General features: G+C 35.8%; 1 protein-coding gene across 4 annotated transcripts in view; it reads left to right on the top strand.

Moving 5' to 3' along the window:
* LOC145987653 (putative Na(+)/H(+) antiporter nhx-9) overlaps positions 1-27,995 on the top strand; it is a 181,641-nt gene that overhangs the window by 140,668 nt on the left and 12,978 nt on the right. For all 4 annotated transcript variants that reach the window (XM_083122157.1, XM_083122158.1, XM_083122156.1 and 1 more), the window contains 10 exons: positions 123-305; positions 1,569-1,650; positions 2,423-2,518; positions 5,012-5,133; positions 6,663-6,865; positions 8,474-8,563; positions 11,499-11,564; positions 12,716-12,816; positions 13,137-13,392; positions 14,258-14,456. In XM_083122157.1, coding sequence (XP_082978283.1) covers positions 123-305; positions 1,569-1,650; positions 2,423-2,518; positions 5,012-5,133; positions 6,663-6,865; positions 8,474-8,563; positions 11,499-11,564; positions 12,716-12,816; positions 13,137-13,392; positions 14,258-14,456 — 1,398 coding nt within the window. The remainder of the gene's footprint in view (positions 1-122; positions 306-1,568; positions 1,651-2,422; positions 2,519-5,011; positions 5,134-6,662; positions 6,866-8,473; positions 8,564-11,498; positions 11,565-12,715; positions 12,817-13,136; positions 13,393-14,257; positions 14,457-27,995) is intronic.

The raw sequence follows: 27,995 nt of genomic DNA, 5'->3' as shown, positions 1-27,995 counted from the left end.
GATGCGAGCTATATTCCTTGAGAGCTAATGGTAGTTCGGTCAACAGCTTGGTTCTGACTCTGCAGGATCCTATGACTAAATTCTAGTATGTAGCCTTTTCCTTAGACTACTTAATTTTTCAGATGCTGTGACGGTGGTGCTATACACAACAATGGTGACCTTCACAGAGATGCCAATTATTCATGGGGAACAGTATGCACTTGCTGTGTTGGCCTTTTTCACTGTCAGCTTGGGTGGATTTGCAGTTGGCATTGTGTTTGGCCTCCTCACTGCACTCATCACAAAAACCACTTCAGACATCAGAGGTAAGAGTTTAGAAGATATGTTCTCAAACAGTATGATAGGGTGATGTACTGCTGAAAGACAATTAATCCAGAATCTTGTTCAGTGCAAGAGATCAGATGGGTCTAATTGAATTACATAGAAATGTATTCAAAACACTAAGTTTTACTTTCATACACTTGCATTTTTCTGGTACTTGCAGACATTTTTTTAACTAAAAATAATTTACACAATCTATCTGACCACAACATTTTTTACATCTCTTTATTAGTTGGTAGTGTTCTAGCATTGTAATATAAAAGAGATTATTCTCGCTACATGATGAATGTCGGTTGGAAATTTCTGTTTACGTTAGACAGAATCTACTGTTAATGAATTGTACTGTGTGTGTCTGAAATCTACTGAAACTCAATGGTTTCCTACTGAACATGTTCAGTAGACCTAATGTTCATGTACAGTAGAACAACTAAAAGTGAAATATTTTCTTCAGTATTACATGTAATATTGTAGTGTGTGTAGCTCAACATGTTGGCTGTGAATATAACTTTTCATTCCTCCTGATTTAATTTTACTTGAGAATCTAAACTTAGTAGATGTTTCAAAACACCTATTGCTCTACTGAAAACAGTACAGTAGAGAAACAAGTGTAAATAATTTCTTAGTATTATATTCAATATGTATGTAGTAGGTTTAGCTTAATATAGTGACTGTAAATATTACATTTCATTGTTCCTTATTTAAACTTTTCATTTATCTGTTTTGAAACTTCTACTGTGTTCAGATTTTCACACACTGTAGACTATTATACATCCATCATTGCTAAGGGCAATAATGAAAATATAGCTCCACTCTTGACAATAATTACCAATTTTCTTAGGTTGATTTAAATTTTGGCCATTCAGTCTGTCTTGTCTTAGTCTTCTTACAGGTCTCTTATCAGGTTTTCTAACATGGATCCTGTAAACATTCCTGTCCTTTTCCATGCACGCTATGAAACATGCCCACTGAAATTTTCTTGATTTATTATTCTAATATCAGAGAATGAATATGGATTATGCAGTTCAGAATTATGTAACCACCTTAGATTTAGAAATACATATTTAACTTGAGTTTATAAGGATGAGATGATAGAAGTGAATATACACGCTCTTATCTTGAGCTGTTAACTTAGCAATTCTGGGTGTATGAATAGTGTAGTGCAAACTATGATTTTTAGAATTACCTGTCAATCTGTGCATAAAAAAGCAAACATTATCTAGGACTATAAAATTCTACTCTCGTTTCAGTTGTGGAGCCTCTTGCTGTCTTAGGAATTGCTTATTTATCTTACTTATCTGCAGAGCTCTTCCATTTCTCGGGTATTATAAGGTACGTGGAATCCTTAACACTTTTTTCATCATTAATAAGCCACTTTGCATTTTCCCAGTAATAAAAGGAATGATTCAGTTCTGAACATCATCATGGCTTAAAGATTTAATTTTATGGCAACCTTGATCAGAAATGCTTGAATTTCCTGTGCCACTGCATTGAATTCAGAGATGACAGCAGGAGATAAGAACTTGCACTGTCAAACAATCAATTACCAGCTCACCTCCTGTGCAAGTCATGTGTTGCAGTCTTTGTATCTGTCCTATGGACTATTTATCCTCAGATAGTGTCTTGACTGCCATGGAGGAGATCTGTTTTCAATTCCCAGGGTGGGTGATCTAAAGGTTGGTAATTCTTTCCACCTTGTCCCTGCATAAAGTGGCTCTGGACTCACCCAGCCACTCATAAATGGGTACTTTAGGGGAGCAGGAGGGGGGAGTAAAGACAGCTAAGGTGTGATGCTGATCACATCACTTCCACAAATGGCAGAGATCATGGACATGCGAGGTCCTACTCCACATATTCTCTGTGCCTTCAAAAAGGCATGGTGGAATGAGCATGGAGTACATAGTTCATCAGACACACTAGTGATCCTTTAATGCTGTGAAAATTCCATTCATGTGTATCACTTAGCCATCATGTTCAGTTCATTAAATACAATACCTGTGTAAAGAAGCATTTAACTGTCACTTTTGTAAACCAGTTGAATTGCATATGCTTATATCAGTATTGTGTTCAGGTGTGGTGCTGATCATCTTTATTTCTTTTCCAGTATTATTGGCTGTGGGCTGGTGCAGGCACACTATGCCCTGAACAACATATCACAAAAATCGTACACAACTGTCAAATATTTTACAAAAATGTTAAGGTATGTAAGTTTTCTTTTTAGATAATGTTGTAACTTTTACAGAGGAAGTGTGATTCAGAGAACTTTTTTATATGCTTAAACCTAGAACGGATGGGTGAAAAAAGTAATATATTCTGAGATACTAAACTTAATTTTATTGAAACATATGTTTTAAAATAATAGTATGCTCTATATTATGCACATATAGTACTACAATTGAAACATTAATGTGAAATATCCATCATTTTGCAGTTTTGTCTTAAACAAAATATGAACACCTCTCTTCTGAACACGCACCTGCTATGATTTACCTGTAACTGAAACATCATGTTGTTCACTAGTAGAAGCTGTTTCACCTGCATTGGAAGTTTTCTGACTTGCTTTCTGAAGTTCAAGGTCGTTTCCACTCATTTCACCTTCAGTGCCATGATCACTTGCAAGCACAAAATGGGGATTGCCATCAGAATCATCGAAGTCACACTCCAAAAGTTCATCAATTTTTTCTGTCAAGTGGCATGCCATTGTGGTGAAAACTGGTCTCATAAACAGATTACAGCACACAATGTTTACAAAATACCACTCACAAAATGTACGAAACAAATTGGCTGAGAACTATGTCAATTTTGCACAAGTAAAGAAAAAATTTACGTGAGTGGACCCGGACCAAGTTTCAACACTTGTAGAATGGCAGTCTCGATGCAACTAGCGACACCTACAGACTCTAGATGGAAGGTACTGAGAACAGCAGTACTCTGTTGAAAACTTGATCGGGGATTCAGAGAAATATTACAACCTGGGTCTCTCTCTGACCCAGCCTGTCCGTTCTAGGGTTAAGTTGACTATTGACAGCATAATAATAAATATTAAATACTCATTAGTAGTATTAGATAATTAGAAACACCTGCATCTGGCAAAACTCTTTGCATATTGACTGGAATTGCATAAAAAAAATTCATATTGTTTCTGCATTTGTAGAAAATAAGGGGAAAAATTTGTGTAGAGTAGAACAGCATTGTAGATTTTTATCAATTTCAATTGTGGATCACTTTAAAATTTACCTATATTGATAAAGGTAAACTTACCATGAACAATGTTAGATTCATTCACCTCCTTAAAGGCTGGCATTGATAAGCTTGGTCTTAAAAAGAAACAACATATGCAGGCCCATAGCCAGGATTTTATTTCGGAGGGGCTCATCCCTTATCAGCACAGGCGTCGCCAGAAATATTTGTAGAGGGGGCAGGCCACTAATAAACTCGATTAGTGGAAATAATAATAATAATCTGTGGTGGCTCGACAGCCCTCAAAGGTCCTTGGCCTATCTCCAGACTGCCAGTCTCCCTCCTACAATCCTCTACCTAGAGGTGTGGAGTTCTTTAGCTGGTAATGGGGCAACGTGGGGTCAGCACGTTGAACCCCCAGCCGTTATAGATTTCAGAGACCGGAGTACGCTACTCACTCATAGCTCCCGAATTTCCTCACGATGGTGGGTTGCCACCCATCCTATACACAGGCTGAAAACCCAGAGACTGAACCCAGGTGGACTCGAACCCATGCTGTCTGGCAGTCGGAGCCCATAGCACCTTAGAAAACACTGAGGACGACTTAGAAATAATGACAATTATTATTACCACGGTTATAATTGCCATTTTATTATAACTATTATAGTTATTAAAAATAAACAAATTTTAATCCAAATTTATTAGATATTATTTATTTAAATGGAGATACTTTGCTACTCGATCTACCATATCAAACACAAGTGTTGTCCATCATTTTTCTTAAATTTTGTCTAGTTAGTGTACTGAAATTCATAGTTATTGTATTTTGTTATTAACTTTAACACATTCCTTTAAAAAAGGCTTTAAAAGTTCGGGCTAAATTTTACTCATAAAGTTTATATTGTGTGACCTCTCACAAAGAAAACTATGCATTTTGAGAGCTGTGGATCCATTTATTCTTTGAATTAAATGGTAGAATATAAAATATAACTGGTTCCTCTACTATACACTAAACTTTTCTTGAACTAATGTTCAATCCTGCTAATTACCACTACACACTATTTAAACTAGATATCTGTAGGATTTCAGGGGGGACCTAAGCCCCCTTAGCCCTCCCCTGGCTACGTGCCTGAACATATGTATAATTTAGTGTTCAAATTTTGCTTTAGTATTTATGAATAGTATAATTGTGCAAGTGAGAATATAAAAACGTCACATTAGTAAACTTGTCAGCAATATTATTGAAAATTCAGCTACTCACTACCTTGAAGAATCTAAATGTTAATTAATATATACTTTACAGATTTGAATTAAATCCTGTTCTTAATATTGTGCAAGCAATTGTATCTAGAATTGTAATTTTCAATATCTCTGATCTGAATATCCATGAGAGCATACTTTGTGGTATAAAAAACATGCAATTTACTGGTATTGCTATTATTTACAATATGTAAGCTGATTTGGGCTTTAACGTGAGATGAGATGTTTTAATAATTGTCCTTGATTCTTCCAGTTCCACAACAGATGCAATTATATTCCTTTTCCTTGGGATGGTGCTAGTCAGTGACAAGCATGAGTGGCATACAGGGTTTGTTCTCTGGACTTTGGTGTTGTGCCTTGTATGTAGATTTATAGGCAAGTATACACACAGCCTTATTACTATTTAAATTAGTCATACTTGGTGACCATCTTAAGTTATGAGATGTGCATATTATAAAATAATCAGGTTATACTAGTTATAAATACTGAGAGTAGAGATGTGATTGGGGCCCTTTGTGTAGGGGGGCAAAGGCAATAATAAAATATAGCTATTAGGGCTGAGCTAATACCACTTTGAACAGATACTCTTTCAGATGTTTTTCAATTTTCAAGCATCTATACTGATGCTTGAAAATTGTAATAATTAAATGTGTAAAATATTTATTAATATTAGGAAGTATTCCACTACAATTATATGTATCAATTTACCAAGAGTTTTGCTTTACAACATCAAAGAATTAAATCGGAATATTAAAATGCATGTTATGTAATCACAATATCCAGTTTTCACACACAACCAATGCAAATAAAGGGGTGGTTTGAATTTTGCATAATTTCAAGGATAATTAGACTTCATGAAAGTGTTGCACAGCAATTTTGCAGACCCCATGAAAGACCAAAATGCTGGAAAAGTATTGGCTGGTATCAGTAAATAAATTTCAACCAGTACTTTCAGACAGATACATTGGCAATGGAGGTCAGAAAGAGAGCAGTTACATTACTCGGACACAATGTATATGGAAGCACACATCATGCATACGCACATATACTACAACTAAATTAAGTTTTGTAAGTTAAGTTATAAACAGGAAAAGTGATAACATGCAGAACATAACACTTAGAAAAATGTAAATCGCCACTCTTGGAAGTGATCCTTATTATTTGATATTACACATGCAGAAAGAGCATCATTGTCTGCACCCCCTGTCCCACTCTGGCGATGTTACTACACCTGATGTAATAATGACCCACTGGATGTAATTTTACCAGATTTCTGCTGCTAATAACTCTAAAATATAATCAAAACAGTTTGTCATTATTGATTTCGGGTGTCTTTACATTCTCTACTAAATTTGATCCTAACATAGTAGGTGAACTCAACGCCAGTGTGTGTGTTGGGGGGATAATGTCCAGTATTAACTGATTGTAGCAAATAGCCTAAGTATTGATATGCACATCAGGATTCTTTGCAAAGGTCCACATTGCCATTGTATCTTATAGTACTGTCATGGACTCTTCTGAGTTGAGAAGATTCCATTGACTTTCAATATGATTGCTACAACCCAGAAGTGATTGTACAATAAGTTGTAGAAAAATTGGAGTACTTTAGTATTGTAAATGTCGTCCTGTTTTTTTTCATCACTACCACATGCTGACCTTTAGAAATTTACAGGTGCAACTTTAAAACATAAATGAAATTAACAGAAGGTAAATGGAACTTAAAACATATGTGAGTACTCTGACCTTTTGAGAACTTATTCTGTGTTGATTTATCTACCATTATTTTAACAGAAATTAATTCTTCATGCACGAGAGTTGCTGGTTTTTCTTTGCCTGTGTAAATAACACTGAATTCAAACTTGGCTGTAGGAAAACTGCTGTATTCATTGTGGCCTTTCTTTCAGGTGTGCTTTTACTCACCGGCATAGCAAACCGGTTTCGTGTGAAGCAGATAAATTTCCAGGAGCAGTTCATCATGGCTTACGGTGGCCTCAGAGGTGCAGTTGGCTTCTCGCTGGTTGAGATGCTGGATGCACAAACTATCCACCCTAGACAGGTGTTTGTCACAACTACCTTGGTCGTCATTCTTTTCACTGTTTTTATTCAGGTGAGATGGCCACTCCTTTTTAACAAAATGATTGTGCTAATGTGAAATTATGAACTGCAGTAACTATAGTGCTAGATACGATCTCTACATTGTGAGAACCAGACGTATGTAACTCTTAATTTTATAAAGAAATAATGTATTAGGAATATATCCGTAAATTGGGAGATACTTTACCACTAATAAGAGATGGAGATATATCAATCTTGACTTCAAATACAGCTCTTCAAAGGAGATAAGTTAAACAAAACATAACACTGCATTGTTGGAGTTAGGTTCATCTGGTTTTCACACAATGAATTGTATCAAGATATAAGATTCCAATCTGCTGTAGCAGAGGGTGTAAAAATTTACCTGCAAATCAGCATCTGGCCTTTGAAACTGCATGTAAGAAATTTTGGAACAAAAACAGAATACCGGAAGTATCTTAAATTGCTTTCAAATTTGGCATAGTCACTAATTTTGGCCTCGTAATCACGAATCTGCAGTTAAAAATTGGCGGTCACTTCTAGAAATTGCGAAATAAGTCGAAAAAAGTGGGTCCGTGAACAGTAAATAAACACCATTGACTTATGAAGAAAAAAACTATTTTTTGCAATGATTAGTTTCAAAACTATGTTTACGATCACCCTTAATTTTTACTATGCTTGCCTAACCTAACCTTACGTGAATGGTTCGTGGTTATTTTTCAACTTGACGCAAGACTCCATTTTCTCGCATGCTTTCCCAGGTTATTGCATAGTGGTAATTGACAAGCTTATTTTGCAATTTCTAGACATAACTGCCAATTTTTAATTGCAGATTCATGATTAAGAGGCCAAAATTAGTGAGTGCTGAATTTTAAAGTAATCGGAGATATTTCCGGTATTCCTAATATATACAGAAATTTTTGCAAAATAGTTATTTATATTGCTATTAGATGCGACAGCCATTTCTCTAGTTCTCTCTTACCAATACATAGGGGCATGCATATTTAGTTTCTGACGAAAAAACGAAATTTGAAAAAACACATTGTAGTGTTAATTTTTCATGCTTTTGAAAGGTGAGATGCATTTTGTGACCATGTTTTGTCACGAAATAATGCGAAATGAACTGCAAAAAGCGAAATTAACTCTAAAACACGAAATTTAGGGTTTATTCACCGACGCGGCACCTTCAGAGGTCTGAATTATCCTGAGAGTTATGCAATTCCCGGAAAATTGATTAATTCTGCTGTTAATATTGGGGAAACAAAAATTGACTCCTTTACACAGAAATAAACTTAATACTCGGATAACTACATAAATGGGCTATTAGAAGTGAAATGTTAATTCTGTGGAATAAGTAGTTTTTAAATCAAATTTAGGATTAGATTCACAATTTTAAAACCAAAATGTCTTTTTATGTACCACTTTTGATCCAATATTTCACCGCTATAACACCAATATTTTATTTTATTTACCGCTTTTGAACCCGAAATTGACTCAGTTTTTATACCGAAATTTTGCTTTTTTATTTACCAAAAATATGTGCCTCTACCAATACAATATAATGCATAATAATCTCGCATACTTCATATTTGAATAAGTCTTCAGTGAATGTAATGTTCATTAAAAATATTTTCTTTTTCAGGGTGCAACAATAAAACCTTTGGTAACTTTACTGCGAATAGAGAAAATACAGAAACGTTCTAAAACATTGAATGAAGAAATTAACGAAAATGTAAGTAGGTTGTATTGGGGAGGTTGTCCTCCTTTCTTAGTTTGATTTGGTTTTAGCAGAGTTGAGTAGGGTTTCCTCAAATTTCATGAAATATTTTTTTTCTAATTTATGGATGTTACAAGCAAGTAAACATTTTTTGCGTATCATTTGGAGAGAATATATGCTACCTTCATCGGTTATTTGGATCATTTAGATTGTTGTAACAAGCAATAAATTATAATAAATTTTAGTGTAAGCAATAGGTACATAGAAAAATTCAAAATTTATTTAAAAAATTCAAATATACTTGCTCTACTCCAGTTTTCGTATAAATTTCCTGAGAATCAAACAAGAGTTTTGAACAAGATACAGTACCTGAAGTTGTATATGGCCTAACACCAAACTTTCAATATGACTTAATTTTTCAACATTAGGGGTGATGGGCAAAAATCATAGCAGTCAGTCACAAGTTATAAAAATATATACCTGCTTCCTTTGATTACTTGAATTGATTTGTTTTACTTTGCTTTTCTGCCACTTTTGGCTAATTGTGAAAATGACTATGAAAGGTGATGAGATGAAATTGAAGAAGCAACAATCTCGCACAGTTGCGTGGCGTGACTTTTTCAAAAGTGTTACCGGCTATCAGTATGACAATTATGCCTGCTAAACGTTATCACCCCCCCCTTCCGGTAAAGAAAACATGTCTTCAAGCTAGATGTTTATTCATTTCATTCTTGTTTTGCAATCAGCACAGTGATTTAGCCACAAACACTCATAGATAGAACTACCACTCATGAGACAGTTAACCACGAAAATCCAATGAATAGTGGTAGACCCTTGTCAATTCTTCATCTGTCTGTTTCTTTGCAATGAGGTGCGAAGGGGAAGAAGATGATCCACATATTTCTCGGGTCAGTTTGACGTTTGTGTGGTGAGCAATGCACAGACGACAAAACTCCGCTCCTTTGTGGAAGGGAAGCACCCAGCTGTACATACTACTGTTGCCAACTTAGTATTTTGGAGCAAGGTTTGTCCAAATCACGAATCACACCAGGGAACTATATTTTCATCTATTACGTAACTGGTCTCAGTTGTAGTTCAATCCAGCCTTGGCTCTGCATTTTACATCTAGTTGCTTCACAGAAATGGTATTCCTATTTCAGGCGGGATTTAGCTCTTTTCTACCAATCCGGTGTGACAACACTGGCTGATCCGGTAGGTCTGAAAGGCAACAGGGCCCCTTAACAGGCGCATGAATAACCCCATAGCACACTATGCCCCAAAGTCCTTCCCCGCTCTTTCCTTGCATTGGTGCCCTCTTCCCCCTTGTTGCCTCTTCAGGGTAGAGGAACGGGCTCCCTCTTAGCTTCTGTCGGCTGCAGAAAAAATGTCCTAGGCAATATCTACTCGATGGCAACGGTGTCCATTAACGTATTTAACAATGTTTTAATTTCATTGAAACAACTTTTAAATTCTTTACATTTTTCTGTTACCTGCGGTAACACCGGCTACATGCACGCCACGCCTCTGATCTCGCACATGGACAGAATACAACATGGACTCGCAAAGGATTATATTGGCTGAGAGTCGACATGACAGAGCCTCCTTAGTCTACCTAATGCAGCCCAGGGTGTATTACGTGGGAGAGGGGTTAGCAGGGTGCGAAATCATTGAAAACTGGTGGGGGGAGAAAGTTAATCTTCAAACCCTCTCCCCCACAGACATGTGTATATTATACGATATACATATTCTTAATGTTAATAAAAGTAAAAATAAATTATTCAATTAAAAATATTAATACTATTATTATTAATTACATACAATAAATTAATTTGTTACTTTTATACTCATACATATCAGATATTGCAAAGAAGCTAATTTCTTTACCAACTGGTTAGATGTTAATAAAATATGAAATAGTTGAAATGGTTTTATTATGTGTAAGTTTTTGTTTAGTTTGTGCTTCATGTTAATATAAATCAATTCGATTTCATAGTTATTGTTTTGAATTCTTGTTTTACTTTTATTGTGCGTATTGATGTAGATTTGCTAACGATCTCTTGAGAGATAATGCATTCAATATTCACAACCACACTAATTTGGGTTTTCGATATTATTCTTAGTAAGGTATATTTGAAATACTTTTTTGTTTGTTATAACAAACTCTCCCCCCCCCTGGAAATTTGAGGCCAAGATTGTTGTTGGGGGGGAAATCCCCCAGGATGTACATGTGTTACTTTCAGGTACCTGGTGTTCATTTAAGTTGCTCAATATTCCCCCATAGGAAGAAATGGTCACAATGTTATTAAACGTTGGTTCTACACTCCCTTTAGAATCTGGGGACCAAGGCTATGCATAAATGTAGAGAAGAGGAGAAAGAGAGTTGGTGGAGCAGAGCAGTGAATGCTGCTGCTGCTGCAGCAAACATCTGTTAGCTACAGCTATGTTTTCTCCTTGGTGTACTCACTTTCACTCTCAGGTGTTCCATTGGTCGAGCCCTCTCAAGTCACTATTTGTACAGAGACTTGTTTTTGTTCTTTTGCTCCAGAGATTCCCAATGCAGTGTGTAGTTGAGTATCCTCAGGTTTTACACATTCTCAGGTTGATATGTATGCATGTTCATTGCATAATCTATTTCATTACTTTATAATTCTCATTTTAGTAATTACTATAGAGTATCCATCTTATTAATCAAAGAATTGTACCTTTTTTGGATAAAAGTAGAAATTTTTGTACGGAAGTTAAATTAAGCTCATTGAAGTTAAAATGTGAAACCAGGCAACAGTTTTACAATGAAGGAACTCTTTTAACTGATTGTGTAGTATTTAAAATACACTTATTTCTCTAATCTGATATTTTTTAATGTAATGTATCAACCAGAACAGTTTTTCCTAATTTGGAGTTCTGTGTAGCAATTCAATGTATGAAAGTTTTAATTTTTTTCTTATTGCAGATCATAAATAATCTAATGGCAGGAATTGAGGAGATTACTGGAGTTAGAGGTGACTTCTATATGCGGGTAAGTAGACTGTCAAATCTTAATATGGTATTTTTTGTGAATACCATTGTAGAGAACAAAGTTATCAAACTTTGTTAGAATTATAAAGTTAATTTAGGCGATGTACCTAATTACAATGAATAAAGTGCAAACTTTAAATACTGTTTATCATCAAACTGCATAGAAAAGCAAAACTGTTAACTTTATTATTTTTTTGGTATATACTTTTAAAAATAGTAACTACACACAAGAAAATCTATTAAGTTTTCCTAATTGATGAAAATTAACTCAGAATACAATAGTTTTCCATTTGGTGGTATTCAATCTTATGAAAGTTAATTTTCAAAAGTGGTAGCTATAGTTGCAGTTAGCTTGCTCAAAAATTAACTTACTCTTATTCGAATGTAACTGTTACTGTTAGTTACTTGATTTTATGTAAGTTACTTGATAGTATGTAATTCTATTACTTGTAGAATGTGTTAGCATGCTGTTCTTACTTTTTACAGTAGATGATCTAAAATAACACAATTTAATTAAATTTTTAAATTGTAATAAACTTGTCTTTCTAATTATGAAAATGTTTGAGGAGCCTCAAAGATGCTGCAGTGGTAATGTTGTCACATTGTAATTTAATTTTTTGTTTCAATTTTCTAAGAAATCATAATTGTGTTCCTTAATGTTGAATGTAATGAAAAGAATCTGCAAAGTAGATATTAATTTCATTACTAGTTTGCTAAAAAAAGTGATTTCCAAAAGTAACTTTACAGTTACTCTCAAATAAGTGTAATGCATTACTTCCAAACACTGGTAACATGTAATAAGTGCATGAATTTCAATCACTGGTGCTTTCTGGTTTTCGAGAATGGAATCTGCTAATTTGTATTTAATTGAATTGAATTTTTTGCTTTCAAGTAGCTCCACAATTATCCTCACAATGGAGTCTTATTTTTGGGCTTCCACTAGGGATTGAACCTTTATCAGTTAACACCAAAGCTTCATGGGAGCTTCGAACATAATACAGTTCTCACTTATCAAAAGTTCCATAATAAACTGCTCTAAACATTTTTTTAAAAGTACCATAACTTAATCTTATTTTTGCATACTTTTCCTACAGTTAAGATTTTTCCGATGTATTGCTTGTACACTAAATACACATTTTTATTTATTTCCAGAGGAAAATAGAGTCTATAGATGATAAGTACCTGAGGAAAATATTTTTGAATGAAGGCTCAGAAAGCAATTTGATCAAATTGTTCGAGAAGCTTTCACTATCGTGAGTACAGTTTTTATTTATTTCTCGTGACTCCAATCAGTTTAGTTGTGAATGGTTTTGTGCAGACATCTTAAGTTCAACAAGCAGCAAATATAACAATTTATAAAGTAATTCTTTTATATGTACATATTCTGCATATGAATTACATTTAATTAAAAGGCTAAATTAGATTTACTTCCAGTCATAAGATCATATTTTATACAAACGTACCATTTTGAACAGCCTATTTAAATTATAACGAAGTAACTATTTGAATTAAATAATAATGCCTGTTTTCTATATGGAAATGTAAATATTTTTTTCTAAATGCTGTATTTTAGGGACCACTATGCCCACTTGTACGGGCCTGTAACCCTAGTTGAAGATCATAAAGCTGTGATACTCCATGATCAGGAGAACAATGTGATAAATGGATCCTGCTCAAACACTCCCCAGATGAAGCCTCATGTTGGGGTGTCTGATGCTTTCCCAGGGGTTGAGCTCCGAAGAAGAGCTGTGTCGGACAGCCAGGAGCCAGATGCTCACACCAGTGCTCAGCTACTCAGGAGGGCTTTCAGGAATAACCCTTACCAAAAGGTAAGATATACTCTTTGGGTCAGCTTGTTTAATGCGCTTAACAATTTCTACTTCATCTCAAAAGATTAAAATAGTTTATCCACACATGCACAACCACATTCATATATAGTGAATGATTGGAAAGAGGACAAGAAAGGATAAATAGCAAATATGAAATAGGAAAACTCTCGCAAGACACGGGATAAATTTGAAAGTTTCACGGACATGAGCTGCATCTTTAGACACAGAGGAAAAGACTGCAGAAACTGAAGCGAGTATGAGTATTTGACCTGCAGAGTTGTCGGGTCCAGATCGAAAATATAGTTTGTGCAAAAAAACTTTCTCTTTCCCAGGCTTGTTGGAAAGTGTGTGTGCATGGCATGGGAATTGTAATGTGAGAAGGTAGTGTTGGAAATGGGGATGACTGGTGAAGATGGGGTTGGTTGGGAAAGTTAGTGACCTTGTTCAGGCCAGGGGGGTTGAGCTCATGCTGATATGTGAACCTTTTCCATACTGAGGTGTTGGTGAATTTGGGCAATGATGGATAGTTACTGCTTGGAAGCAGTCGTTGAAAGTGTCTGGTGAGAGTTTCCTATTTCTTTCTTATTGCTACATATATTGTACGTATGTATGATATAGGGGTGGGTGTAGAGGTAAGGCCCTACCAGGTACATATTCTAGGCTAGCTAGGATATCTCTAAAGCCCAAACTAAAATATTGGAAATATAGACTAGGAAATGTGACCAAGTGCATTATTCTTGCATAATGATCATGGAAAAAACATTTGTTTATGGTCATCTTTACTTGACTTTGAGACTTCAAGATGATTTCCTTGAATGTAGCATGACATGAGCATTAGTTTAATTTACATGTATATTTTTTTCAGTTCCACTACAAACACAACAAGAACCTGGTCGATGATGAGAACCAAGAGATGCAGGAGCACCTCAGGCGGCGTCACATGACTGCCAGGAGAATCAACCAAGCAGCTGCATTACAGAGGCACTCCACCATTTCAGATCCCACCATGTCACCCATTCTGTCTGGAGAGTTCGTCAGCAGAGCCAGGAGACAGGTGCACTCGGGTAAGTCTCAGGCTTTAGTGTTGTTGCTATGTATGTTTGGAAGTAAGCTGTTTTCCAAAATTAAGTTTTTGAATGTCAGGTGCATTTAGACACTGCAAGGATTGTAATTCAAAATTTCTTCAAAAACAATAGAAAGATATTTTTCAGGCACTTTCAAAAGAATTTGGGATGCCTTTCTCCCCTCAAAGCCTAGGATTCACTCCGTCCTAAAAGTAGCACATCCCCTGACCCTTGTGCTAAATTTTTTATGCAAATTATTTTGAGCAGAAAGAAAGTTTATGAACAAATTGTACACACGAATTTATAGCACTTTTTATGCACATGATAGTTGGGACTGGGCTATAAGATTACATGGAATCCAAACCATGGCATTAGCTCTGCCCCCTCACAAATTTGTAAAAAATCATTAGAGTAGATAAGTAATATCTTCCAAATTGCAAAAATGAAGCTGATGTACTTGTTGTTCTTCTGCAAGTTTATTACTGTAACAGTGTAAATGTTAAATTTAATTGTAATCGTTACTAACTATCTTGATATCTTTAACTTTGACAAAGCTGCAATGTTCAACTGTATTTTATTGGTTTTACATAAGCACAAAACCAAAGATTTTTACACTGAGATGAGAATAGAATTTGGTGTCCCCATATTCATGGCTAGAGTGGATATACATTTGCATTCATGTCTCTAGGTCTTTCATCAAGAGACCATTTTTGGAGAGACAAAATAACTAAAATTGGGAATTAACAAATATGAAATTTTTGCTGATACATTTTATGTTTACACTTCATTGGTATCAATAATGGATAAATTAAATCTTCATGTGAAGGTAAAGGTCTCCGTGCTCAAAGCATTGTATCATGAAGGCACATAGGGGGATGTGGAGATAGAACTTCACACATTCACGATCGTGGGGTGTGGGTGATGTGCTCAGCACCATGCTTTGGCCACCTTGATTTGTCCCCAGGTACCTAAGTATTAAGTTTGGGTGAACCCCAGAGCCAATTTATGCAGAGACGTGGTCTGAAAAATTTGGACCTTTGATCACCCACCCTGAGAATTGAACTTGGGGTCTCCCAACTTACAGAATACATCCAACACTACTCATGCATGTGAAGAATCTCCTGAAATTGACGTATATAATCAGGTGAGTGCAGTGGGTTTTGCTAAAAGAAAAAAACCTACATACATGCTTAGAAATTAGTTTTAAAAGCAATGGCACATGAATGTCTTCACATTGATAAAAATAATTTGTAGAAATTTGCTTTAAATTAAAGGTTATTTATAGAAAAATAAGATTGGAAAAAATCTTACTTTACGAGGGTTGCTCCGAAAGCAATGCCTCAATTTTTTTTTTACAAACCAAAGCAGATACAAAAGATCACATTACACCATTGAATAAAGCACAGTTTCAGCTGCAAGACACTATTTTTCTATTTACTCACCACCTTTCTCTACACATTTTTGCCAGCGATGAAAAAGAGCCTGTATGCCATGCTTGTAAAAATCACCACAAACCGATTTAGTCCACTGTTTGACAGCTGTGATGACTGCATCATCTGTTGAGAAACGTTGCCCACGCAATGCATCTTTCATTGGCCTGAAAACATAGAAATCTGATGGGGCCAAATCAGGACTGTATGCTGGATGTGGATGGACAGCCCATCCAAATTTGGCAATGTTCCTTGGTCTTCAAACTCATGTGTGGCGTGACATTATCGTGCTGCAAGAAAAAGGTTTCCCACCATGCACACACTTTGATATTCCAGTTTTCTTAACATGGTTTCAAATGCATTGAAGCCGATATTCAGCTCTATGCACCTGGTCGTTATTCGCAGATTAGAAAGGATAAGCTCATTAAGATGCATCCCATTTTCTGGTGAGAGCTGTGCATGGCCGTCCAGAACATGGCCTGTCTTTCACTTCACGTTCCCCACTGCTGAAACGTTTCACCCACCGCCTCACTGTGCTAACATCCACTGTCTCCATAAAACTGCAGCAAGCGTCGATGGATTTCAATTGGTATAACTTTGTCTGCATGAAGGAATTAAATTACACATTGTTGCTTCAAACTGACATCCAAGTCAAACCTCACATCTGCAGGCTGCCTCTCTGCTGCCATCTGTCACACAGCAATGAACTACCAGGTATATTTTCAGGATTATTCAGCCTCCACTACTGTATCGCCAAGAACCACGTACACTGTCACGTGCAATGAGAAAAAAATTGGAGGCATTCCTTTTGAAACAACCCTCGTATATCAGCTGATACCAATAGACCATGCTAATCTGTCCAATCCTTAGCTAAAATTAAATGTCAAGTACTATAGATTCTTGTTACCTATTATTTCTCTAAATTTGAAATTAGAATGGGAGTAGCAATGTTCTGTGTTAATCCTATGCTTTCATTCTAAGATTTTAATAGTTACAAAAAAAGCCTTTATGGATGTAAAGTTTGCTTTTCTAGGAGCAAATTACAATCTGACTAAGCTTCAATTTTGTGTGTGAGAGAGAGATTTGTGTGTACTATTAAATTGATACAGGTTGCGTAAATATGAACTTTCCACTACATGTATTAACTATAAGTAGTAGGAATAAGCAGACTGATAGTCTAAAAAAATTGAATTTAGAACTAAGCAAATTTGACATTAATGCTACAGGAAACTCCCAATTGTCTGGAACTAAATGAAACTTTGTCAAATTTATTTTGAATGAGATTTCTTTATTGATAAACTTAATCAAATAATTAGATAATATGTAGTGCACTGTCTTTGAAATGTTATAATGTAATATAAATTATGAAGGTATATCTTGAAGAAAAATGCTATTTATAATGTTGTGTTTCTTAAAATATCAAGTCAAAATGTAAATGGAAGTTGTTCCAGGAATTAGCTGCATACAGTGGTGGCGATTGGCTTCCAAAACTAGGGGGCAAGGTGCTAAAACTGGGGAGGCAAGAACGGTTTACTTCCCTTGGTAGATAAAGTTTAGCATAGTGTGGGGGCAAATGTGGCAAGAAAAGGGGAGCAACTGCCCCCCCATAATCGCCGCCACTGTCTGCATACTGTTGGGATATTCCTGTGCAATTATGTGAATGTTAATGTAGAAAGTTGATTTGTGTGCACTGACATTGATGGTTAAGGTTTGATACATGAAAGACACTTGAGTCAGAAATTATATAAAGTGTTAAATGTTTGGCAGATTTGAAATTCAAACACTCAAGTCAATGCAAAAACTTTCATGAAACTCAAGAATAGAAGGTATCACAACTTACCCATTCATATGTTACAGAATAAGGTAGATGCACACAAGTATAAAGTCTTAAACTTGTAAGCCTATTGTTAATTAACACTGCAAAGTTACAATATACGTAAATATAGTCACATTGCTATTACTAGTAGTACTTTCTGTATAATAATTGTCTTTGCACCAGGGGCATGCCCGGAAAGAATTCTCAATAAGGTTATATTTCTAGATGCACACAAAATTGTAGAATTAAAAAATTGGCCTAAGAAAGCTAAATTTTCATGCTATTACTAGTAATTTTGAAAATGTATTTAGACACTTATCCCTCTTCCCTCCCCCCCAATAGAAATTCTCAGCATGCCCTTACTTAGCACCAAACCTTTTTTGTAGCACCATGTTGTGTACTTCACTGAAGATTAATGGTTGTACTTGTAGAATGTACATATTGTACACTGATGAGATGCTACGCATATATGGTAACTTGTTTCCAGTTCTGGAAAATTTAACACTATCACTTAAATTTGTTTTACACAAGAAAATAAATTGTATTGGTTGTACAAGCTAGCACGGAATCCAGTTTTAGATGCTGGTAGTGCTGTACAAAGATAGCAAAGGCCGAAGTAGCACTTATTCACAGGACTGCATGCTACTTGTGTTGTGCCCAACTGCAAATGCTAGGAGTATTAAAATTTTTGACTATATAGAGCAAGTAAATAGATATTAAGTGTGGAAGTATTCAGTTATCCCCACAACTAGTTTGTTATTGTTCTATTGTCGGTTGGCACTGCCACCGTCCTCAATTGGAATGTGCTACACTGTTGCTTGGTGTGATAAGTACTTCAGCTCTATGTGTTGCTTTTCTGCAGTGTTTCTCATTTCCAAAAATATGAATAAAGAAAGTAAATTGTAAAAACATTCTATTGGGTCATCATAGGGGAGATAAGAATCATCTAGAGTAGAATCATTAGCACCATTAATAGCATTATTATATTATAATTTTAATGGAATTATATCCAGAAACTACACTTAACTATGTGGCTCAACAGCCCTCGGATGGCCAGGACCTACCAAGCAGTTTTTTGTTGGGTTACACATGATCAGTGGATAGTCCGATCACCGTTGTTTTCTGGCTTTCAAGAAGTCTGCTACTGTTGCTTCAGATAGCTCCCAAACTGTCCTCACGAGGCTGGTTGAACAGTTTCAAGCTCCCACCGGGGATCAAATCAGGGATCGCTCACACCAAGGCAAGACTCCTAACCATTCTGCAAAGGATGCTCATACTATACCCAGAAAGCTAACTGAATTTTTATGTAATTATTCTGTGTCCAGTCTAACATAGAAGCCAAGCCTCTTACTACTACTTGCCTCTTTCCATTTTGTTCATTCTGTGCTCTTCTCACTCTCAACTACCTTCTCTTTTCTACCAACACCTTGCTCTCTCACTTTCGGTACTTTCCCCACTAAATGTGTTGTGTATGATCTTGCAGGAACTATTTCTAGGCCCATTCTCTTGTTATGTACAAACAATCTCAGCCATACCTAGTCTATTGAAATTCAATACCTACATTCTCATTCTCTTTTGGTCTTCCTACTATTCTCTAAGAACTTAATCTCCACTGCCTGCATCTTTCACTGTCCCAAGGCTTGCGTCCATTCTTAAAATTATATATTTCATGGATGCAAGCTTGTCAATCTCATTATGCTTAAATACAATTCAGTTCCCAGTTGTCCTGTTCTATTTACAACCTCATTTAGATGCCTGTTCTTCCACTTCCTTTAAGCCGGACCCTGTGGCAGTGGTTAGCACATTGTGCTGTGATGCAAAGGGTCCCGGGTTCGAATCCCACTCGGGCTTGGTTGTTTGTGAATGTCCATTCATCAATTTCATACTCTCATCACTCATCCTCATCTTCGCAAATTAGCAAAGAGGCACAAAACTCAAAGTAAAATAAACTAAATCAATCAATCAACCACTTCCTTTAATTATGTAACACTTATTTGAAACTTTCTCAGTTTTTCAGTTAAAAGTAAATGTATTATGTTATAATTAAAAAACATTCAAAATTCATATATTGATTTCTCAATCTTGCAGAATCCAGTACAACTCTGAGCTCAGTAAAAATGCTGCTTTTGTACATTGGCCATTGTGAATGTAGTCAGTTTTCTACAGCTACTTAATCATTTGAAAGACTTATTGAATGTGTTTACAATGAAGGCTTGTTCTGATTCCTCTGTGCTACCAGCATGTATGGTGTAGTGGCTAGTGGTGTCATGTTCATGGATTGAGGCCTTTTTGGGCTAGACCTCTCCAAAATGTCCTGAAACAAAAATATGGGTATCTTGTGAATTTGAAAATTCAGATTTTCCAAAGTATTTCACGTATATTATGATGTTCTACTGTACAATTGCAATGCAATCAATAAATCTTGAAGCTTGCAGGGGGGGGGGGGGGGGAGGTTAAGTGGTGACACTTTCTGAAGACCACAACATTTCAACTCTTCCACATAGCACACGCTAGACTGGATTTTGCAGTCTAATCAGGCTTAGGCATCTGGTGCTCTGCCAGCATAATCCTCAGTGGGATTTTGATGACTTGTCCATGGGTGTTTGCGACTGTCCCTTCATCAATTTCATCTTGTCACCCTCATCTTCGTGATTAGCCAAAAGTGGAAGAAAAGTGAAGTAAAATAAATCAATTGTATAAATTAGCACTTCTAAAATACCAATACATAATAAAAATCAGTGCTTTCCAAAGATAAATTGTATATCACTGTCAGTGTTGCAACAATCCTATTCATTTTGAATAGGACCATTACAATGTAGAAGTTCACATGATTGTACAATATGATGTCTAGCAGAGAGTTCTGAATCAGTCTTTAGCAAGGCAAGGATTAATATTATCATAAATTAATCAAACAGTGAGGTAAAATATCTAAAATACAATGCATTGATATTTAGAGGACCTCAATATATTAATCAGAACTTACGTTGAGAAAACAGTGTAGAACATTGCACAAATTCTCCTTTACTTTATGTAGGCAATGACAAATAGAAAATGTTTGCACTAATTATTGCCCACAATAAGTGATCTACATTGTAGGGAGGTGCAATATTCCATGCAAATATTTTGTGTGCTTCATATTCTATTCGCTCAGCAATACAAGGATTCTAGAACCAAGACCACTGTTTGCATGGTTATTCTCCACATTTGCTTCTGCTTGTTAGATCACCACTTCACCCATTTTCAGTGTTAACAACTTAACTCTTTTGCCTAACTCATTCTTTCTTACTCCCTGTTCTTGCTGTAGCTTCACAGAGAGTATTGCATTCTAATCGTTACTCAGCTCGTGCAAATACTCTTGCTGATATAAGCAGGCCCTTCCGTTTGCAGACAGCAAAGCGAAGAACAAGTTCAAACGATTATGTCCAGCTTTTGTTTTTCCAAACCCTCTTGGAAATCCAAAATGACAGAAAGAATACAGACACACTCTTCGACCAATGGACAGGTAAGCATTTCAATGGGGATAGCTCATATCTAGTGCTGATTCACTGAGGGAAAGGGAATCTCTGTATAGTCACACTCCCATTGACTTTCAATGTAGTCGTTACAACTGAGAAATGTCCATGACTGTATAATGGTATTCTGGGATTCCCACTTTCTTGAAGTCGAAAAATGCATGCAAATTGATCTGCGACTGAAGTTGTCATGGGAAAACTGGATGTTTATAAAATTTTCGGAAACTCAGAAAGGACTGTTGTATTATCAGTGAATTTCATTTGACAAAATCTGTGGGATCCATTTTGTCCAGATTTTTGTCCTTTCAAAGTACACGTGCAGGAATGTTAATGCTAATTCTGAATACATTGTTTGTGTACTTCTGTTCACAAAAAGTGGCACACTCGTTTGAGTTGAAGTCCAGCTTCGTGGACGGAAGTACAGCCGAAGTATTTAAAAAAAGTGCTAAAATTGAAAATTGTTGTGATAAAACACAGTTAATATTCTCAAGAAGAAAACCACGAAGTTAAATGAGTAAGTTGTGAGGAACATCAGCAGATATATTTTAAGATGTTCAGTCATTCACGTGTCACTCCTAGTTTTATACATATAGATATTTACAAGTGACCCACTCGATGCATGCTCGCACCTTAAGAGTAATTTTCAGATGGGAAAGAAAGCCTGGTCCAAATTGTAATGTCAAGATGTTATCAGAAACATAATGTAGATGTTATCAGAAACAAACAGAATAATCAGTAACTACAATTACATCTCATATTGCACTTAGAATAGAGCTGTAAAATATGTATTTTGGATGATTAGCTGTTTGAATTATTTCATAGTCCACGAGTAAGTGTTTGGATCAACCCTCTCTTCTAAATCTAATTTTGTAAACCTCAAGGAATATAATTTGATCCGGTTGCAGGAGTTATTACTAAGAATAAAAAAAACTACTTTTAACTAAAATTATCGACCAAATTGCTTTCTAGTAGTGTTTGTTTAAAAAGAAAGCACTATTTTCGGCGACTATATAATTCATAAACATGATTGAAAGTTTGCCTGTCTCTCTTTTATCTAGAAATGTGGATTATTTGATTTTTATGTTGTTGGAAAATGATTAATTTAATTTTTTTTTTTTTTTTTTTTTTTTTTTTTTTTTTTTTTTTTTTTTTTTTTTTGGAGAGTTAATTTTATAGTACTCCAGCTTAATTGTGAGCTAAATTAGAAATTGATAAATTTCGTGACACAACAGAGACTTTCGTATGTTGTGTTGTACATTAGTCCCCTTGTAATAGTGGCTCTGGGTTCGATAGCAGGTGGCAGGCACATAGTGGTTCAGATCTCACTTGCAACTGTAAGTCCCGTCCCGAGTATAATTGAAGTGTGAGTGACGTATCCACAACTTTTGACACGTTTTGAAAAAATCACTTTGCCACGTGCCCCTGTAAAAATAGATATATTTGAAATAAATGTATAATTTTTCCTTCTCTATGTAACCTCTAAAAGAACAGAAATATAGGTTTCCATATGTTTTTACAGCTGAATGTTTGCTATTGAATTGAAAGTAGGCGGTTTCCAAAATTACATATTATACATCGATGGCCAAAATAAACTGAAACATCAAAATCTACTTTCGAATCTTGCTACACTTCACTCTTTACCGCGTAAATAAAGAAAATAAAAAAATTCTAATCCTGACAGGGTTTGAACTCGCAACCCTTGCAGTTTAATTTATATATATAAAAAAGGTAAAGTGCTCCCATGTGCATAGCACTATGCCATGAAGGCATATACCAAAGCAAAATTAATTGTTTCGGGTTCTCAGTCGCAGAGATGAAACAGCTAGATTGACAGGTTCACGTGACTACGTCACTGGTGCTTACCTTACTCGAACACTGCGAATACTTGACCTTGGCAGTCTAAAGCAGCTCCTGCGAAAGCAAACAGACAAGAGGAAGCTTTTATTCAGATAGTTCGTAATAAGGAAACAAACATTCCATGGAATGTAACGTCGAATTTACTTAAAACCAATTCATACGATAAGTTACCCCAGACGTTACCTGCGTACTATAATGTGAATGGAAACTACATATTTGTCCCTTTCATATCTCTCTACTGCAATGGCTGTAATGCTATTAATATTAGATTGCAGTCTGGATTCAGCTGTTTCGCTCAAATTGCACCTCGAAAGCAGAAGTATAATATAAGAATAATAATTCAACCAGCTAATTATCCAAAATACATATTTTACAGCTCTATTCTAAGTGCCATATGAGTGATGTTTAGGTAAATAATTGTAGTTGCTGATTAATTCTGTTTTTTTTCTGATAATAACATCTACAATCTGCGCACGTCTTGACATTGCAATTTGGACCAGGCTTGCTTTCTTTCCCATATGAAAATTACTATTTTAAAGTGTGAGCATGCATCGAGTGGGTCACTTGTAAATATCTATGTATAAAACTAGCAGAGTGACACGTGAATGACTGAACATCTTAAAATACATCTGCTGATGTTCCTCACAACTTACTCATTTAACTTCAGTGGTTTTCTTCTTGAGAATATTAACGGTGTGTTTTATCACACAACAATTTTCGATTTTTAGCACTTGTTTTAAATACAAAGGCTTAGCAGCAACTAAAAAATCTCAATTTCAAGTAGTCTCTAGTAACAGTCACGTTCTCTGAACGAGTAATAGTTTCAATACATATTTTCTTATTGGCATTGAAACAATAACAAAACTTCAGGTTGAAATTGGTGTGACGAGAATAAAATACATTATGTAGCACCCATTTGGTAAGAAAAAATATTTTTGAGACACGGGGAATCGAACCTAGGATTTCAGGTTACAAAGCGGGCCTTTAACCAACATGGCCACAAGCCACGGTGAAGAAACCAAGCTATTCGAGTAATTTATCCATAAGATTGCATATTTTCCTGTCCAGATCGAAATTTTGATGTTGCTTCTTGCTAATTACATTAATTTGAAAGCAATACGCTTCATCAGATAGGGTTCATATGCTGTACACATTGCTGACAAAATACAAGTGAAGCTTGTGCATGGAAATTCATGAATACTTTGGGAAATCGTGCTTTTGTGGAAGGTTAGTGTTTGCAACCCTAAATGATAACAGTTCTCTAGTTTCCGTCAATATAGCGGATTGTGCTATGTGACGACTAATCTCATAAACCAACGGCACATATATATTTTTTTTTTTAACTATTTCAAAATTAAGAATAATTATTCTGGAATCTACGGAGACATTCATTCATTCGGTAAGAATTTTAAGTGTCACAATTCTATTTTTGTGCTCCATTACAAAACCAACGTGCACGTGTAAAACAAGTAAAGCCAGACAATTTTTATTTTACAAAAAATAAATTTACTGTTAAAAGTTGAGGACAACCATTGACTTATTTTTAATAGCCTGGATGACTGTTGGGGGGGGGGGGGAGGTACAATCAACAGCAAATGAATTAGGAGAAAAAAGATTTTCTCGACGAGAAATGAGTTGGCAATGCTGCGAACACCGAGGCAATCTTGATAAGATGCTTGAGGGGCGTCGAGCAAACTTTCCTGAAAAGCACAACTCAACTCCAGTATCGAAGGTCATGCTACACGTGGATTGGCAACTTTCGGGAGCATGCTGTCTGTCTACATAATTCTCACCAAATGCCTGTCTGAAGATGAACCTTCTGCTCACATTTTATTTTTCAAATGTAGTTCTGACGTTGTAGTCATTTTACAATTATTTGTATTTGTTCTTATTTTGCTTTGCTATTATGTCACCTTTACAATTAATCGAAACTATGAAGATGGATGATAATGAGATTAAACTGATGAAGAGACACTTAAAAAAAAGATTGCCAGACCAGGACTCGAACCTGGAACCCAGTGGCGTATGCTGGTTTTAACTAGTGGGTAATCTCACACTTGATTCATCCACCCACTCCTGAAGTCTCCCTGCAAATTTACCTCAACATTCATACAGGATTTACGAATGTATGTGTGAAAAATGTTAACTTATTGTTGCGACCACTGTCGAATAATTGTTGTGATTGCACTTGCAGTTAATCTACGTTTAGAATTTCAAACAATAAAACAAGATATTATAATAAATCTATAAGAAAAAACCTGTAACAAAGAATATGAAAGGAATTCGGCAGTGAAATAAAAACCCTCAATATTAATTGAAGTGTATAATTCAAGTTACCCCAGTACCCAGTTACTCGTGCATTCCTGATTTTTGTTTTTATACACGGAAGTTTGAGTTCAAGACTTGTGGTACAAGAGATTCTACTGGCCTACCTACATTAACTATTTGAAATTTCTCCGGAAAAGATCCCGTTCCAAATATTTTCACACGGAAATATTATATTATATCCATTGCCTTTAACTTTAAACACAGTACTAGCACGAATACTAAACCACTAACAGCTAAACTAATATTAAATTCTCGAATCGCTACAACACGCATTCAATTCCCTGCGCCAATCTTCTATTGTGGTTCCTTACTGCTTGACACAGACTTCATATTCCCTGCGATGCGCGAGGTTCTATGAGTTGGAATCATTGCGTTTTTTGTTTATATATTTTACATTCAAACATCTTTTATCATTATGATCATTATTAATCTAGAGAGGGGGGAGAAGCAACTTAAATTACCTAATATATGTGTACGTATATATATAATTTATTTCTGATAGCTTTCCCTTTTAAAAATTATTCATTTCTGTGAAAAATACTCTCACTGGTTTTGAAGGCTACAAAGAAAGTAATCACTCATTTAAAAATACAAAAATGAATAAAAGTAAGGACATAAATAGTTTAATTACTTCATTAATCGATTTATTAAATTGTTATTTGACGTCGCTTTTCTGCCACTTTTGGCTAATCACTACGAGTGATGATATGAAATTGATGAAGGGACATTTACAAAGAGCACCCATGCCCAGCCCGGTATTCGAACCCTGGAGCTCTGATGTCGTAGGGAGCTGTGGCAACCACTCCGCCACAGAGGTCGGTGTAATTTCTTGAATTTCTAGTTAAAATTTTAATTTATTTAATTACCGTCATCTTCAATATTAAAGCTTTTTTTTTCCTATGACAATATCTGTTGAAATAGCAGATATCAGGAAGACAGAAGCAAATGTAAAATGAGAATTAACATAGAATTGGTTCGCAAATGTTGTTCACATTTCCCTGTTTCTCGCGCACTTTAAGATGTATTTTCTCTACTTTCCTTTTCAGTGCGTAATTTGCGAACACAGAATTCTGTTTCCTGAGAAATTTCCCTGTCGTAAACAACACAGCTCCTACGATACAAAGGCCACCGGGGAAGAATGGCAGAAGAGGGAATGGCAAAGGCTCTGGGGTGGAGAGTGCGACCGATGGACTCTCTCCAGAAGCAGCTTACCCTTGCCACGGAATAACCGCGGCTGAGAAGCAGTGTTTCCTTCCCCTCCCGTCAAGGGATTTAAAGGGAGCCGGTGGAATCTCACCCTGACGTCACCAGATTCCACCAGCTGGAGAAAGTGGCTGAAAGCCTCTCGGACATTCAGCGGCAAACGTTTGAAAAACATTCGCGCGCTGGAAGTAAAGAAATCTGCGAATCAAAGATTGGTTCAGAAGAATATTGCGAAGAAATAAAAAACAACTTTTTTTTAAAATTATAGTCGGGTCATCTCAGATTACCTAGGTGACCCAGAGTATACGCTGCTGCCGGAACCTAAAGCGGATAAGGTGGGGAGATGGTCAATAACTCCCGGCCATGAACTGGAGTATAAAATTTGTAATTGCTCAGGAGTATTTTTTGTTCTGTTCATGATTAATACCTGCTTTCGGACACTCAATTTATAAGCGACACACTTCGTTCGGTGAGGACAAGCCATTTATTGTTTGTGTGGAGGGATACATCTCGTTCATATACTAGATACAATCATGAACTATACTTGAAATGTGACGTTCTAAACAATACTTTCGGAGATCAGTTGGACATAGCAATTTTGACATACAAGTTGCATTTTCTCTACTTATTCATTATGTCTCATAGATAATCTCGCAACAACACAAAATGTTTTAATTGACTCGAATTCACAATGACTAATATATACTGGACCTACATATTTTAAATGCAAAATCTAGGTGACGAAAACACAAAATGAAAATGCAATATTCATTCAATGCACTAAAAAAAGCTAACCAAAGCAGACTTCTAACAACATTACATACGTAACGTTTCCATCCTCTAACAGGGTTTTTGTTGGAGTAAGATTCACATGGCGTAATAGGATTATCATTCACTACAAAGCAATAGCTATAAACATGAGATAAACCTGAAATGAGGGGTTAGAATTCACCATAAGAGAAGTGCAGCAGGTAAAACAAAACACATATGTAAGGAAGAGGTGTGTAAGTTTCTATGTGAAAATTGACTGAAGGTAGCACTAGACTATTTTACGTCAGGGATCCTAGGTTTGAATACCGGTCTGGGCATTTGTGTTGTTTCTGAATGTTCTATTTATTTTATCTTCACTCATCTTCGTCGTCGCGATTGCCCAAAAGTGGAAGAAAAGCGAAGCTAAATAAAAATAAAAAATATATGTGAAAATTAGAAGGTTAATTAAGAGCTGATAGGTAAAATGAGCTATGTTCGATAGAAGTTCTGTTAAGATTTCAAACATGTAAGAAGCAAATAGCGAAGTTGGTGTGAAGGATTGAAGATAAGCTTCGATAACATGGTCACCTGGATTGTCTCGAGCTGAACCAGTAAATGGGCGATGTTTAATCCCCAAGGTCAT

The sequence above is a fragment of the Lepisma saccharinum genome, chromosome 5 (genome assembly GCF_977018435.1).
Source record: "Lepisma saccharinum chromosome 5, izLepSacc3.1, whole genome shotgun sequence".
NCBI classification, from domain to species: Eukaryota; Metazoa; Arthropoda; class Insecta; order Zygentoma; family Lepismatidae; genus Lepisma; species Lepisma saccharinum.
Note: the sequence above shows the minus strand (reverse complement) of the source record. Positions and strands in the feature narration are given on the sequence as shown.